This window comes from Platichthys flesus, chromosome 21 (assembly GCF_949316205.1).
Source record: "Platichthys flesus chromosome 21, fPlaFle2.1, whole genome shotgun sequence".
NCBI lineage: Eukaryota > Metazoa > Chordata > Actinopteri > Pleuronectiformes > Pleuronectidae > Platichthys > Platichthys flesus.
The window spans coordinates 9,910,066-9,925,845 of record NC_084965.1 but is presented as its reverse complement, the minus strand read 5'-3'; the positions used below and the strand labels follow the sequence as shown (position 1 = coordinate 9,925,845).

The 15,780-nt window shown below is 46.6% G+C and overlaps 1 protein-coding gene across 1 annotated transcript in view; it reads right to left on the bottom strand.

The window, feature by feature from the left end:
- zfhx4 (zinc finger homeobox 4) overlaps positions 1 to 15,780 on the bottom strand; it is an 81,854-nt gene that overhangs the window by 26,514 nt on the left and 39,560 nt on the right. The window contains exon 6 of the mRNA XM_062379075.1: positions 12,540 to 12,774. Coding sequence (XP_062235059.1) covers positions 12,540 to 12,774 — 235 coding nt within the window. The remainder of the gene's footprint in view (positions 1 to 12,539; positions 12,775 to 15,780) is intronic.

Here is a 15,780-nt window from a genome sequence, read left to right as displayed (position 1 = left end):
GTTTAAGATAAAAGCGGGATGTGTGTGTGTGCGCGCGTCTCTATGCTTAAAATAGGCCTGTGATGGGCTGTGGCCAAATGGATAATGCTTAAACAGATCTTTATCCTATTGGGCTACTGTCCCGTTTTCAGCCGCATAAAAACCATCTGCTTTCAGCGCCACCGAAAACAAGACGGTAATCCTGGACGGGAATCAAAGCGAGGGGGGAGAAGATGGAAAGGACAGTCATAAGAAAGTCACGTTGCGATTCATTTACTCATAAAAGTGAGGAATTCAGCAAAGCAGTAACTTCACCAGTAAGGGTTTTCATTTTGACATGTTTTTCATGCAAGCTTCACTCAGTGTGTTCCTCTTCGCTCGGATAATGGCTTGTTTGTGTGAATTACACATAAAGAAATATGGCGGTGAAAAAATTACTCCAGGTTTCCATTCATTCAATTCAATGCTTTTTCTATGTCTGCATTCCTTATTGATGGGGGCTACAGTTTAGCCCGCAGCACCACATCGCTGCCATTAGCACAGAACAATTTCATATACTGACAATGAGTCCATGTGGCTGGTCTTTTTGTTATAGAGGAGAAAACTAAAAAAAATCTGCGCATCACCGGGGCCTCATTGTGTGCTGAGGTGGGGGACTCTTAGAACGGAGTCACGGAAGACGACAAGAAATATCTTCAAGACCCAAATATTCATTAGGTTGCTCAGAATCATAGAGAAAATGAGACGCCACATGGAACCTGCAACACCCAGGCGCGTGTGCTCACGTGCAACAGGCGCACACATGACTGCACGGATCGGGGGGGGGGGGCAACTGCCGTGGAGACGGTATTCGCAGGCGGTTACAAATAAGGAGTGTTGGCTTTCCTCTGACTTTCTCAAAAACATGCAAAAAATGTCCATTTCATTACTGGCTAAACAATGTCATATGGGCCCCCACTGGCCCTAATAGAAGCAGACAAAGACAGAGCAGCACACATATGCTTCGAATAAATCAGATTACTGGGGGAGAGTGGGGGAGAGAACAAGTGAGAGAAAGAGGGAAAGAAAGAGAGACACCGCCAGACACTTAGAGGATTGACCATTTTCCCTTTTCTTGCTACCTCCTGCCCTCCCGCCTCCTCCTCCTCCTCCCTCCTCCTCCGTCTCCTTCCCCTCACTTTCTTAACTCTCCCCCTCCAACCCTCCCAGCAGGATCTGTTTTAGATTTGAGCCGGTGCAAGAGCCATATCTCTACCTTATCTCTGCTAGCCGTCAGAAAACAGAAAGCTCCATGTTTCCATGCATTAGACTCCCGGCCCCTGACACGCCACTTGGAAATCTCACAGCCCCTAAAAATGGCCGAGCGGGAAAAATAAACCAGCGAGGATATCGCTTAATCGAATGAGATGCATGTTACCGGGCTGCATTGATGTTTTTTTGTTTGAGGAGGGGAGTGCGGAATGATGCGGAAATGCTTTTTCGGGGGATTGTGATGACAAATGTCGCCCAAATCCAAGAAAAGACAATGTGACGACTGTTTTAAGAGCGGCGCAGCGTCAAGTGTATCTGAAAAGCTATCAGAATTTAAGGGGCTGTGACATTTTTTTACCCTCCGAGCATCGATCTCCATCAAGATATTCCTTTGTGGGTTTTTTAGCCCCAATTATGCCAAAGCACTTCTCCGACGACTGTAAAGGGAAGTATTGATTCGACTTAAAGTTGTAACAAAAAGGAGAAAAGCATCGACATGGTGGGGGGGGAATATGTTAACAATTTGAGGAAAGGAGGAAAAATCTATATTCAAATGACTTCTCCCATTGATTTATAATTAGGTCTTAATTGCGGCGAGGCTCGGACTTTCAAACTGCCCTGTGACAATACCCCGGGACGGAGACAGGGACACGTTATTGATGCACTTTAACAGTGGTGGTCACCAAGACATTGATCCAGGCCGGTTGTTTGCGGTGCTGTTTGGCGCGTTCCGAGGATTCTCAGTGCACGTGTGTGTGAGGAAGCGCACGCATGCCAGTGAGGAAAGACGCACTTACACTTGCATGCACACAAACGCATATGTAAGTGAACTAACACAGGATGTGTTAAGAGCGGGGGGGGGGGGGGGGGGGGGGTGCCTTATCTGCATTCTTGACACTGAATACAGAATGTGTGTGTGTGTGTGTGTGTGTGTGTTGTTATTCCACCATTAGGTGTGGAACTGATTGACGGTTGTTGGAGATATCATTCTGGACAGAAACATTTGTGTGTGTGGGTGTTAGATTATTAAAGCTAACATTTTTATATCCCATTCTATTTACTTGCTATTTGTGTGTTTTTCATCTCCACCTCTGCCTCAGCCCATATGGTTCCCTGTGTGTGTTCAAGTCCAAATTCATATATATGTGTGTGTGTGTGTTTATTTAAGCTATTATTACTTATTTTTATATCCCACTGCATTTACTTGTGATTGGTGTTGTTTGTGTGTTTGTCATCTCTTCATGAACCTCAGCCCCATGTGGTAATTTGTGTTCCTGTTCAAATACATATGTGTACACGTGGGTGTGGGTGTTTGTGTGTTCCCCACGGGCCCAATCAGGTATCAGATACCTTTTGTTTTGGGAGCTCATTGATGGATGAAATCTTTATCTGTGCTATTGATCAGGAGGACGCGGGTCCTAAACTGTCTGTCTAGCTGCCTGCCTGCTCCAGCTCTAACAAGATTGCCAGGGCTGAGTATATCAGTTAACATTTAATCAATGGCAGCTTAAGACACTGGGGCTAAGGGAAAGAAGCCCCCCGCTTCAGCCCCCTGCCCCAAACCATTACCCGGGATTGAAAGGGGGCTCTATGTGTGTGCGGGTTCCAGATGATTACAAGGGATTGGGTCTGGTTGATCACATGTCTTCGGGGGACAGAGGTGTGTGAATGTTTGCGTCAGTGTTTACAGGCAGCTGAGTGCCGGCTTGTCGATACACGTTAATATGTCAAAAATGCCAGAGGGGGTAGTGTGTGTTAGGCTGCTTGTGCCGCTCCGAAGAAAATAGGAAAAACTCGATGAAGTGACGGATGTGTAAGAAAAATCGCCATTCAAATCAAGTGAAGGCTTCAAATTGAACATGCCCGTGTGAAAAACACACACACACACACACACACACACTACAGTGGAAAGATATGATATATTAGGCAATGTGAGATTTTTTACTGCTTTGCTTGCAAAAAGCGCCCTCATGGTAAAATGCAGGAAAAGATCAGTCAGCAAAAAAGGAAATATCAGTCAGACTTTTTTCTGTCTCTTGCTTTTAATTTTCCCATCAGCTCATCTTACTGTAAATGAAACCCCATCAGATCTAAGAGGCAGATCCTTCATCTCCCGTCTCCAAGTTTTTCTTTCATTTTCTTATTCGCGCTATCTCCTGACCTCATCATCATCATCGAATCTCATTTTGAGAGAATTAAAGATGTACTTACACTATTTGCTTACGCACTGGGTACTTCTGTGTGTGTGTGTGTGTGTGAATGAGATTGAGAGAGAGAGAGAGAGAGAGAGAAAGAAAAGGTTAAGAACCAGAGAGCTGGTGTGCATGTGTACATCTGTCTGGGGGTTGCTCTGACGGGGGGAGAAACCCCTCTCACGTCGCTGCCTTTCGTCCAAAGCCTGGGAGATTCCCACCACCAAAAATCAATGTGTGTGAGAGCATATGTGCGCCTGTGTGTGTGTGTGTGTGTGTGTGTGTCAAGGTTTTGTAAGACAAATCTCTCCAGCATGCGCCGCTTTAGTGCTATTGAACCAGGCTTCGATCACTCGGCCACTGTGAATAATGCAAGGGAGGCTACTGCTCACTTACAGCACAGGATGCCTGCATGTGTGTGTGTGTGTGTGTGTGTGTGTGTGTGTGTGTGTGTCTGTGTGTGCGTACACGGGTGTGTGTGTGACAGGATGGTCCTTTCTCCCTTCTTGCAAATGCAACAGGGCAGTCGTTCGGTGCTCCTCCACTTGCCCCTCTTAATCTCGTGTCAGATACAGGAACTCCCACATTGATACTGTCTCTCCGGGTGTGTGTGTGCAACATGTGCGTGCGCGAGTGTGTGTCGGCGCCCGCTGGAGGCTCCTACAGTAGACGGAGGGAGCTTAACTCAAGCAGACAGCTCAGGCCTGCACTTTGACACACCCTGACTCATTACATACAGCCGGCGCACAGCGGAGCATTGTCATTAAAAAAGACAATTAGATATGAAGTCAAGGGAGCATCGCTTACACACACATGGACACACACGCCTGCAAGAAAACGCACGGCGCGGGGATATATAGGTGAACGCGCCCTCGTCTTCATATCCCCAGGTATGTGAAGCGGAGATATTAAAAATAAGGATGCTACAGAGTAATTAAAATGATTCCAAATGACGAGCGTGCCTGTGTTTGTGAGTGTGTGTGTGTGTTTTTTGCGTGTGTTTCTGTTAATTAAGCTGAATGATCTGATATGACACAAACCGCAATGCTTTAATGGTGTCCTGTACTTGATGCGGCTGGAGGGGACAGTTGATGGGGAGGATAGAGGGAGAGACGGGGCGACAGACACACAAACACACACGGACAGATACAGCTGCTCATCGGCCCTGCCTGAGAGGAACATCTCTTTTTGAGACATAATTATCTGTGTCATCGCTTATGAGGCAATTAAACAAACATCACTTCCTATTTCCTCTCCCTCCATCTCTCCGTATTCCACTTCCTCATCCTCTTCTCTCCTGCCATCTGTGCCGCTCCTCTGCTCTTTTCTTTTATTTTTTTATTTAATCTCCTCCATGCTCCTCTCCTCTCCTAAACACCCCACCACCAACCGACCTACCCCCTCTCTCCTGTGCGACTCCAGACAAGGTTTCAATTTCAGCATGCTGATTGTCTCATTGCCGACTCCATGCATGTCTAACACTTACTGGCACTCTGGGGACCGGCAATACACACCATAGAATGCCTATTACACTCCCACATGTTCCTGGCGAGTGTGAGTTCATGTTTTGTGCGCACGTGTGGGTGTGTGTGTGTGTGTGTGTGTGTGTGTGTGTGAGAGAGTTTGAGTGTGTTTTTGTGTGCAAAGGGGTGATGAGGGTGTAAAATGGCTATTACGCTGAGAGTCTGGTCTCTCTTACACTGGAGAGAAATCTCTGCCGCCTAAAGAGCAGAAAATTGCAACGCTCCTCTTCCTCACTCTCCATTAACCTGCTTTTGAAACAAAGGCCTGGCCAAGGTGTGTGTGTGTGTGTGTGTGTGTGTGTGTGTGTGTGTGTGTGTGTGTGTGTGTGTGTGTGTGTGTGTGTGTGTATCCTTGCCCATTAGCCCTCTATATGCGGCATCATGGGTAAAGCCGCTTGTGGACCCGACCAAGCAGAAACAGCAGAAATTGTCTTTGTTTTCTGTTGTACTTACTGGCTCGGTGCAGGCTACACGATTTATATATATATATATATATATCCGTCCAAAATGTCACAAAATGCATGTCTTTATGCACCTGAATGAACTTGTCAACCAATTTTTTTTTTCTCCCAAAGAAATGTCAAAGGCAGATGGCATCTTGTGAAGTGCTTGGTGATGACTAAAGCAGCAGGCATATTTGTATAATTTGCACAAAGACATCCACATCAAAGCACAAATCAAGACCCGAGCTCATTCAATGGATTTTTATCAGTCTATCCATTTCTTGTGGCACCCCCCCCCCCCCCACCACCCTCCCAACATCCTCTTTCCCTCTCTCTGTCACATTCCTCTTTCTTTCTCTCTCTCTCTATTTTCAGAACGTTATTAGGACATGATAAAAGCAAAAAAATAAAAGGGGGGGGATGTCATGACACGGGACCCCCTGTTAGCATTAGGAGGTTGGAGAGAGAGAGAGAGAGAGAGAGAGAGAGAGAGAGAGAGAGAGGGAACGAACGAGAGCAGAACGAGGGGGAAGGAGGGGTATGTAGGGGGTTTCGGGGGTGAGGAGAGGAGTGGAGGGCGGGGGGGGGGATGAAAGAGATTTGTCTGGAAATGATTGCTCACAAGGCACTGATTCTCTGCTTTAATCTCGCACAGTGTGCTCAAATTTCCTATTAGGGAGATGAAGAAAAAGGGGAGAGAGAGTGAGAGAGAACGAGAGAGGGAGATGGGTCTTGTTCACTAAAGGTGGAGAGGTGAAAACTTCGCATGTCTCTCTGTGCTGACAAAACATACGTTTCCCTCATTCTGGAAGGAGAAGCCAGAAACAGCATTAATTCAATTTTCTGTACACTTGCTGTCTTGTTTTTTTTTTTGGCAATTTGTCGTCACAGAACTGCTGGTGGGTCGCACACACACACACACACACACACACACACGGAGAACAAGCCACTGACAGCTGCTGGAGCTGCAAAGCTTCCTCCGGGCAGTGACGATTAGCCTTAGCTATAGGTAATCAATAGCTGCTATCAATTGCAAACCTCCTATTGATAGATGAAGTAAAGGAAACGGAGAGGAGAGAGAGGAAGAAGTGGAGGAAATGGAGGGAACAACTCTACCTGAATATATCCTGGCGTAATGTTTCGGCTTTTTTTTAACCTCCTCTTTGTGTGTGTGTGTGTGTGTGTGTGTGTGTATGTGTGTGTGTGTGTGTGTGTGTGTGTGCTTGTGCATACAGGCTGCCTTAAATGTCCATCTGTGAATTGTATCATCGCAGTCCCGAGATTAGCGGCTGCTTGGGCCCGGCGAGCACATTGCCTGGTTACCGCGGCTCCGGCTCCACACCACCCTCCTCCCATCAGCGGATTGTTTGTCTTAATGCTATGTGACATGACCCTTTGTTTCGTCCATCTGTGGTTAAGAGTCAATGGACACTGGGTGTATGGGGGTATCGAGGGGGAGAAAAGAATGGAGGTGAGGGAGAGGAGGAAAAATAAAGAAGGCAGGGGGGAAGGAGGGGGGGGGGCGAGGCAGGAGAGAAACAAAAAAAAAAGGAAAGAAACAAGATAGGGGGACAAGAGCTGAGAGGTGAAAAAAATGTATATGGACATAGAAAGAGGGGAAGGTAAAACATGGGATAATGCTGCGATTTCAATATGGCCCTTCGCATTCACCACTTCCCTCTGCAGGACTTTCCATATGGCGCGGGGCCCGGAGCGCTTTGTGATATCACCGATTGTGAGAGACGTCCTGGCCCCGAGACGCCAGCTCCCCGCTTCAAAGGGCCAGAGTCATATTTGCTATGCGTCCTCAGAGCCCCGAGGCTTTGTATTGTAAATAAGACTAACGTGGCATTGGTCAGGTATGCTAATTCAGATAATCAGCGCAATTTCTGCAAATTATAACTGTCAGTGCGGTGGGCACAGAACCTTGGCGGAAAACATGAGGGAACAATTTAGCCCGGGTAATACCCCTCCACCGAAGAGCTGCTCAACTCAAAGAAAAACAATCGGCCTGAGCCCATATACCGCCCCGACACACCATTTCAAAAATAGTTTATGGTGAACAAGGCTCTCTTTTTTTTTTCTTTCTCAGAGGCACAAGTCAGCCGGCTGCCCTCTTTTTTTCTATGTGCACACACAGACCGCAAAGTAATTATAATTTGCTTGGATGGAATTATTCAAAAAATGACCACATCTTTTACGCTCAGCCATAGAGAATATGGTTTTGGGAAATTTGGGGGTAAATTGCTACTTGCCGAAAATATAATAATACACATATATGCATGTGTCTTATTTTGATTTGACAAATGATTTAAAATGCAGCGTATTGTCTCCAACTAATTGCAGAGCAATAAAAAGAATGACATAGTTCAGGAAAACTCCTCTCGGATAAAGATCACATCACTCTCGTAAGAATAGTTTCTTTTCCTCCAGGAACTGCCTCTCACTCATGCTCGGCACATAAAATGACATTCCCAAGTTTTTATAACGCGAGCAATGGGTTTCAGGGACTTCCTGGTTCACAGGATCATGAGGAAGGAAAAGTTCAGAAATTATTTGTTAACTGTATGTTACCCTATTAAAGCTCAGAAATCTTATCTAAAGACGGACAATGCTGTCTTTTGATGAGCCAGTCAGCTGCTCTCACCTACTGCATCCTGTATTGAAAATGACCGCCACTGTCCTAACTCTGTTATCAACTCTTTGTGCAACACGCATCCTTTCCCTCACTCCTCCGGCCATCCGTGAATGTTTATGTAATGGCCACAAATTACTGAGACAAACCCTGGAAATAGACTTCTGTCTGAGGAGGGACCTTCTCCGGGAAAAAAAAAAAATGGAGGAGGAGGAGAGGAGAACCGCTGGAATGGCAGAAAACCATCGCCACCACCCAGAGGATAAAAAAAATGATGAAGAGAAACGGAGAGAGAGATGAAGGAGTAAAAGTGAGGGAGGAGGGAGAACCTAATGCCTCATAAAAGAGGCCATGGTGTCATCACATCAAAATTCTCTTTTTGGATGAAAAGCGAAGCCCGTTCCCACATGGGGAACCGAACGCTTGTCTTTATGCGTCTCAGGGTTTTGGGGTCGGGTAAATTTGGAAACAAGGAATGTCAGTGGACCTTGAAACAAGATGGCACACTTGCTTTCTGTCCATTTCTTCCATTACTTCCTGTTGGACACGCACACGCGCATACACAAGCATATATAGGGATGATAAGTGCCCATTAGTCTCAGTTTTTAGCCTTAAGCTGCTATGTAAATGGTTAGCACTGCTACACTAATTCGACCAGGACCAGGGAAAAAATGTCCCAGAGCCTTATCACTCAGAGAAAACAAAAGGCTCTGGATGCACACACACACACACACACACACGCACACACACACACACACACACACACACACACTCACACACTCACACACACACACACACACATACACATACACATATGCACATGATAAAAGTGTTATTGGTCTCTCTAAGTCAGAAGAGGTCTTTTGTTTAAAAGGGGGACTCAGACAAAGAGGGTCTTCTCCCGCCCTCTTTAATGCATGTTCGTTGGTAGCGGTGGGGGTGTTCAGAGGGATGGAGATGTGTGGGTGGTGGTGGTGGTGGTGGTGGAGGGGGCTGGAGGGATGGATGACAGGCTGGGCTCTCAGAAATAATTACCTCCATAAGATCCCATCTCCCTTTTCCTTTTTGTGAGGGACGGAGGGAATGAAAGAGGGAGAGAGGAAAAAAAAAAAAAAAAAAATGACAGAAAGTAAAGTATGCAGAAAAGGCCCTAGTGTTTCTGCCTGGTCTGGCTTATGAGGAGCTTTACACATGATGGAGCACAGGGGCTAATGGGCACAGAGAAAAAAATGCACTCAGGCACAAACACACACACACACACACCTCCTCGCAGGGCTAAACAAACGGTCAAATGCTTGAGACACAAGCAGCAACAGAGAGAGAGAGAGAGAGAGAGAGAGAGAGAGAGAGAGAGAGAGAGAGATACAGAGAGAGATACAGAGAGAGAGAGACAGAGAGAGAGAGATAAATCACTCCAACAACTAAACTTCAGACTGTTAATGTCTTCAAAAATTCCTGCCAAACAAATTTTTCAAATTATACAATCGATGACGCACAAACTTGTTATTTTTTTCTTCTATTTGCTGCTTGAATTGTACAAAGCAGCTCTACTCAGGGTGTAACTTCATTACGGAGCAGAGAAGGGCACACGAAAAAAAACAGAAAAGCAAAAGTCTAATTCCTCTAACAACTTTTGGATGACCCTCAAAGCAAAATGGCCTCCGAGTCCTCCATGTTGAGAGGCAATTCATTTATGTGTGCTCTTCTGACGCAAACTCGAGAAACGGAAGAAAAAAAACACAACTCAATTTTCTTCAACACTTCTAATTGTACACAGAGAGGGAGACGGTTCATCTGAGCCGTGTGTGCACAGAGGGCTTTTTGTCTACGCGAGACGCCGCAGAAAGATCATGGTTACAAGTTTCTGCTGTTCACACACACACGTCAACACGCACACAACGCAGTCCAGAGGAAGTGTTGTTTGTGTACCCCTGTCTTTGTTCAAAAACACCTATACCCTCGCGGTGTGTCTATGCAACACCATATCCTTAATTAGGCCATAAAAATCAGCATCAGAATTGTTTAATGAAAGCCATTCACATGTACATAAAGTCCAGAGCATTAGAACTCTTATTCCCAAATGGGCCTATAATTATCTGGCCCGGCGCCAGGTCCCAGGCTTTAAGAGAAAGATACCGGTCAGCACTTAAATTAATCTTTTTCATACCGGTCTCTAATGAACAGAAAGTGCTCGAGTCAGGAGTTGCAGCCCCAGAAAACTAACAGCACACGCATACATGCACGCACACACACACACACACACACAAACAGAGGCTCCTTAAACCCGACGCCGCCTTGCAAATGTTGCCTACTATGGAGCCTTTTTCCATCGGTGAAAACATTCCCATCATCTATCACTACATAGGGGCCAAAACAGCTTTAATACAGCCTTTCTTCTGAATAACGCAACCTAGCACGCAACGATAGCGCGTTGTTGTGCGTTCTGAAACACAAAAAACATGTTCTCTCTGAGTGCCGACCACAGACCTGGACTGCAACCTGTATTTACGACGTTGACTTTCAGAGTTTCTCCGTCTCCACCTGCCAAACGCGCACGGTCCGCAAAGGACACGGCTTTGAACCCTCTCACCGCGTACCTTGTGAAAGAATACTGGTTTTATACAGCGTGGGCAAAAGGAGGGCATCCAAAAAGAAAAAAAGTGGATTAACATTTCGGACGTCGCCCACTTTAGCCGTGCGCTCGCTTCCTCATGGAAACTCACCCGTGTGGCATCAAAGCTGAGGTTTAAAAAAACGAGGCCGAGCAACAAACGTGGTGTGTTTTTTAAAGAGTGGAACATTTGGAATAGGTGCGGCGGGTGTGTATTGGTTTTGACAGTTTTAAAACCTGGTTTTTCGCCCACTGGTTCGAGAGAGAAGAACGAAAAATAAAAGAGGGTAGGAGCTGGGTTTGTGTCTCGGACCGGAGCAGCATCGAGGTGGAGATGGAATAAGTGGAGCAAAAAGAAGAGGGGATGACACAAAAAGAGAGCAAGAGAAGGAGAGGAAAGTGTGTGTGGGTGTCGGTGTGTGTGTGTGTGTGGCTGGGGGTGAGGGGGTGTGTGGGTAATGATTTATCTAAGCATGCTTTTCTTCTGCTTCTGCTGCACCCCAATTCTCACCGAAACTTTGATCCATGTGTAATTAAAACCAAACGCACACCGGCAACAGTCTCCATTTCAGGACTGGGAGTGTGTCTCCTGCTCGTGTGTGTGTGTGTGGGTGTGTGTGTGCGTGTGTGTGCATGTGCTTTTGGAATCACATGTGCTTCTGAGCGCCGGGCCCCCATCTGCTCTGGGAGTACATGTACAGTATAAACAGGACACTTTAGGGAGCAGGGATTCATGCAGAAACACACACACACACAAACACACACACACACACACACACACACAGATGGATGCATGGACTAATGCTATGCCGGAATGCTAATCAAAATGTGTTACCCTCCCACCGCTCCCAACCCCACCACCCGCTCCTCCAGGTCAAGCAAAGCAAAAACAAGTTAAGCACTCATTTTCTCCCGGCAGCATTAACATAGGGATGACTAAATAATGGACCCTGACTCTCTCTCTCTCTCTCTCTCTCTCTCCCCGTCTTCTGGTTTAAATTACAGAGCGGCCCCCTCCCCTAACGCCCTGCAACCCCCCTCCACCAACCGTGCACCCCCCACTCAAAGAAAAACGATTAATCTTTTTTCCTTTTTTTTTTCTGAATGTTTTACAGTTCTGTTACACTTATTAGCTGCTGGCAGGACGGAGACTCTTAAATGAAAGCCAAATTGCTTTGGTCATGAGAAAGGAAATGAAAGCTCACTCCAGGGAGAGACTGTGTAGCCGTAGCATACGTGTGTGTAAGTGCATGTGTGTGTGTGTGTGTGTGTGTGTGTGTGCGAGAGGGAGAGAGAGAGTAACATGTGTGTACAGGCCTTTTGACTATGAGATCCTCCCAAGGTGAAATTTCATAAGCTGACTGCCTGCCTTGGATGTTCCTGTGCACGGGACAGTGTGTGTGTGTGTGTGTGTGTGTGTGTGTGTGTGTGTGTGTGTGTGTTGCAGATATAAACGCGGCAGCCTAATAGGAACAGTATGCTCATTTTGGAGAGATTAGGAGGAACGGACGGGCCTGTATCGAAAGACGTGATCTGGATGTGAAGGCCAAAGGAGGGAGGCAGGGAGAGAGGGAGGGAGAGATAGGGTGGGAGGGAGTGAGGTTTGACAGAGTGACGAGGGAGTGGTGCAAGAAAAACAGGGGGAAGAGATGGGAGGAGTGAAGGGAAAAGACGGATCTGACTTCAAATCAAGAAAAAAGTGACCGCTATATAACTGACAACAACGTTTAGCGGAGATCAGACATTTTTTTAAAACAGAAACACAAGCAAAATAAAGTCAGATGACAAAAAAATAAAAAAAAAAGAGTAAAGGACATGTGGAGCATTAACACAGGCCCCCCCCAAAAATAGCTCAAGTCACAACAGCTCGAGCAAACAGACAGATCCGATTAAAGAAACACCGACCTTGGCTGGAGAGGCACTCCTTGACATGGAACACCTCGTGCAGGCTTAGTCCATCGTCGTCCCCGCCCAGGCCTTGCTGGTGCAGCTGGAGTTTCCTCAGTCCTTCGTTCTGCTGGTGGCGAGCCGAGCGGCTGTGCTGCACCAGGTTGAGGCGGGCCTTGGTGGAGTAGTCGCACAGCGCGCAGTAGTAGAGGCACAGCTCGGGGCTGTAGGCGCCGTCCAGCTTCTGCAAGTGCTGTGGAGCAGAGGAGAGAGCAGATGTTACACGGTGGTCACTCGAAGAAGATGGTGAAGCCGTTAAATATCTGAACCTCAATCTTCAATATAACAAGTGAGGCTTGTCCGAGAATCCTGTTGGTAGTCTTTGTGTTTCGTGGCTGTAAAGTCCTTACTTCAACTCCACCTTGGTTCCCAAAATACAATGCCCTCCCCCCCCCAAAAAAATGTAAATTCTCCACCTTCAAACAAGCCAGCAACATTCGGCCCATATGTTCTATAAGATGTGTTTCCTAGAAAAGGAAGGACAGGTTCCTGAAACACTAACAGCCGGACGTAAAGCACAGATCCTCTGGACCAACTTGTGGATTTCAAACAGAAGGAACTCGACTAGCTCAGCAACAGATGCAGCTTTAAGTAGTGGCGTTTGGTTTCGGCCCTACACGCCGCACACCGCAAATTAACTGGATACGTTTAAGGTGACGTGAGGATTAAAAACACACAAAAAGTCAGACGAGGGGTTGAGCTCGGAGCACTTTTTTTTCCTTTTTTTTTTTTGTCTTTAACGTGCACATTGTCCGGCTTCCAACCCCCCCCCCCCAGCCCCATCCCCCCCGCCTCTTTGTTGGCAGCTGCGGGGATTTTTCATTCAATGGTGTGCTGTCAGTTGCAAGCCCTTAATTTCCAGTTGCCTCTTTAATGGCATTGCAGCCATGCAAAGCTACCCCCTACCTCTCGCCCTGCCCCGTGCGTGTGCGCGCACACACACGCGCACCCACACCGCCACCCCCCCCCCCCTCCCCTCATCCCACCTTGCCCTACTCCCATACACCCAGTCAAGCCAAGCATATCAAGTGTGCCTCTGTTGTTGCTGCCGGGCTAATGAACAATGCACAAAAACAAAAGACCAGGCCAAGCTTTTATTATCTGATCCTCTGTGAAGGGAGAAGAGGGAGGGATGGAGGGAGGGAGGGGGGGGGGGGAGAGAGAAAGACACAGGGAGGAAAAAGCGAGCGAGGCAAAAGGACAGAGACACAGAGGTGGCTCACCGAGGTTAGTTTATGCTTTGTTAAGATTTATTCATACGGCCATGTGAGAAACAGGTGCAGGGTTCCGAGCATGAAGTAATATACAAAATGGTGTGCATGCATGGGTGCTTGCGTGTGTGTGTGTGTGTGTGTGTGTTTGTGTTTGTGCGTGCTAACCCTACAAGGTCTCTCATGGCCCCTATAGGAAGATGTTTCATTCCTGAAGCACATAAAATTGAGCAAGGGGATATTTTCTCCTGAGCATTGTTGCATCATGTTATATGGAGCAGGAAGAGAGGGGTCGCAAAAGTGTGTGTGCTGGGGGGGGGTGCACAGTTAGCTGCAGGTGTGTGAGTTCTTATTCCCCCCCTCTCCCTCTTCCTCCTTTGACAAACAGGGATTAGCAACATAGCTACAGCCGCTAACACATCTTTTCTCCCCCGTCTCTCCCTCTCTCCTTCTTTTGTCGGAAACCTTACGAGCTTTTTCTCACGAGACGGTGGGACGTCCCCTCACAGTCAGAGGCCCTTTCAGAAGTCTTAAGTTTTAATTAAGTCAGAGTTGTCAGAAGAAAGCTTGCCTAGGCCGGGGCTCAGGGCCATTAATTACAGCTATCTTTGTTTCTCTGTGAAAGGAGGCCTCCCTCGCTCCTTCTCCCTCTCTCTCTTTGCTGCTTTTCTTTCTTCCTCTCCTTCCCTTACTGTGGAAACCACACACGTGTCCTCGTGGAAGCAAACATGCGCTCCGTGCACGCAAACATGTTAACACAATACGGCTTGAGGTTGCGACTTTTCATTCAAATGTAAACTTTTGTGAATTGAGAGTTTCCTTGATACTTTTCATACAATAGGGTTTTGAAATGTTTCCAATAATCTTTCACAATGGCCTTCAGTAAAGATGCCATATGCTGTATACACCAAACACAAAATCCCCTATACCAAACTTATAAACATCCCCAGAGTCATTTGTTCGGCTATCAATCATATAATGTAAAAAACAAGTCTATTTTTCTCTGGTGTATGGGATTTGTTTTTTTTCCACTCGAATCATATGTGTCTGGACTCCCTAAGACTTCTAAGAGTGCTTAGAAATGAATGAAAAACTAGTATTCAAACAAGGCCTTTCTCCTCTTCAGCTACAACCTTCAGAAAAGCTCACTGGAAATGTGGCAAAAACATGTTTTCGTAACCAAACACCATCACACATAGTTTCCAGTGAATCCTAATGGACATTAAAGGTAATTATGTTGGATCAAAATCTTTAAAAAATCATCTTAATCACTGGTGGACTAAAACACACATCCTTTAATGTCCCAACTTAGGGGCTTCTATTTGTTTTTATGATATGAGGCTTCAGCTAAGAGCAGCCTGAATGATATACTTGGGGTTGAAACGGGCTGCCAGATAGGTTTAGACCTAATATTAATTCTCCCCCCATCAGCACATTCCAGAGGGTTTGTTTAAGACCTAAACTAGAGGCTGTCTGTCGCTCTCTGGCACTCCGCAGGCCTGAAATGCAGGCGGTCTGGTGATCACAGGCCAGAACATCCATGATTTATGAACTTTTAAAGGAGCACTTTGACTCCTGCCAGGCGTGGGCTGTGTAATGCATATTCAAACACACAAACACACTGTTCCTGCTCCTGGGTTTGCGCCTGTGTGTGTCTGCTCGAAATGTGCATGTAATTTATGCCTCTGCTGATTTGTGTGCGTGTATATGCGCCGCACATACGTTCGTGTCATACGAGTGTCTGCCTGCTTGCAGAATGAGGGTTGGGGGGGGGGCACATCCCTGTCAATATGGCACCTCTCCAGAGTGCCTGGTGGTTAATTGTTAGGGATTAGTGTTTGGCAAACAACCAAATAAGCTAACGCTCCCTGTGGGCCAATCAAAATCAACTAAAGAGCGCTCCCTGGGTAGACCTAAACATGGCACAGACGTCCCTGGATGGTGTGGGAGGTGCATACACACCCACCCCAACACATGGCATGCAAATC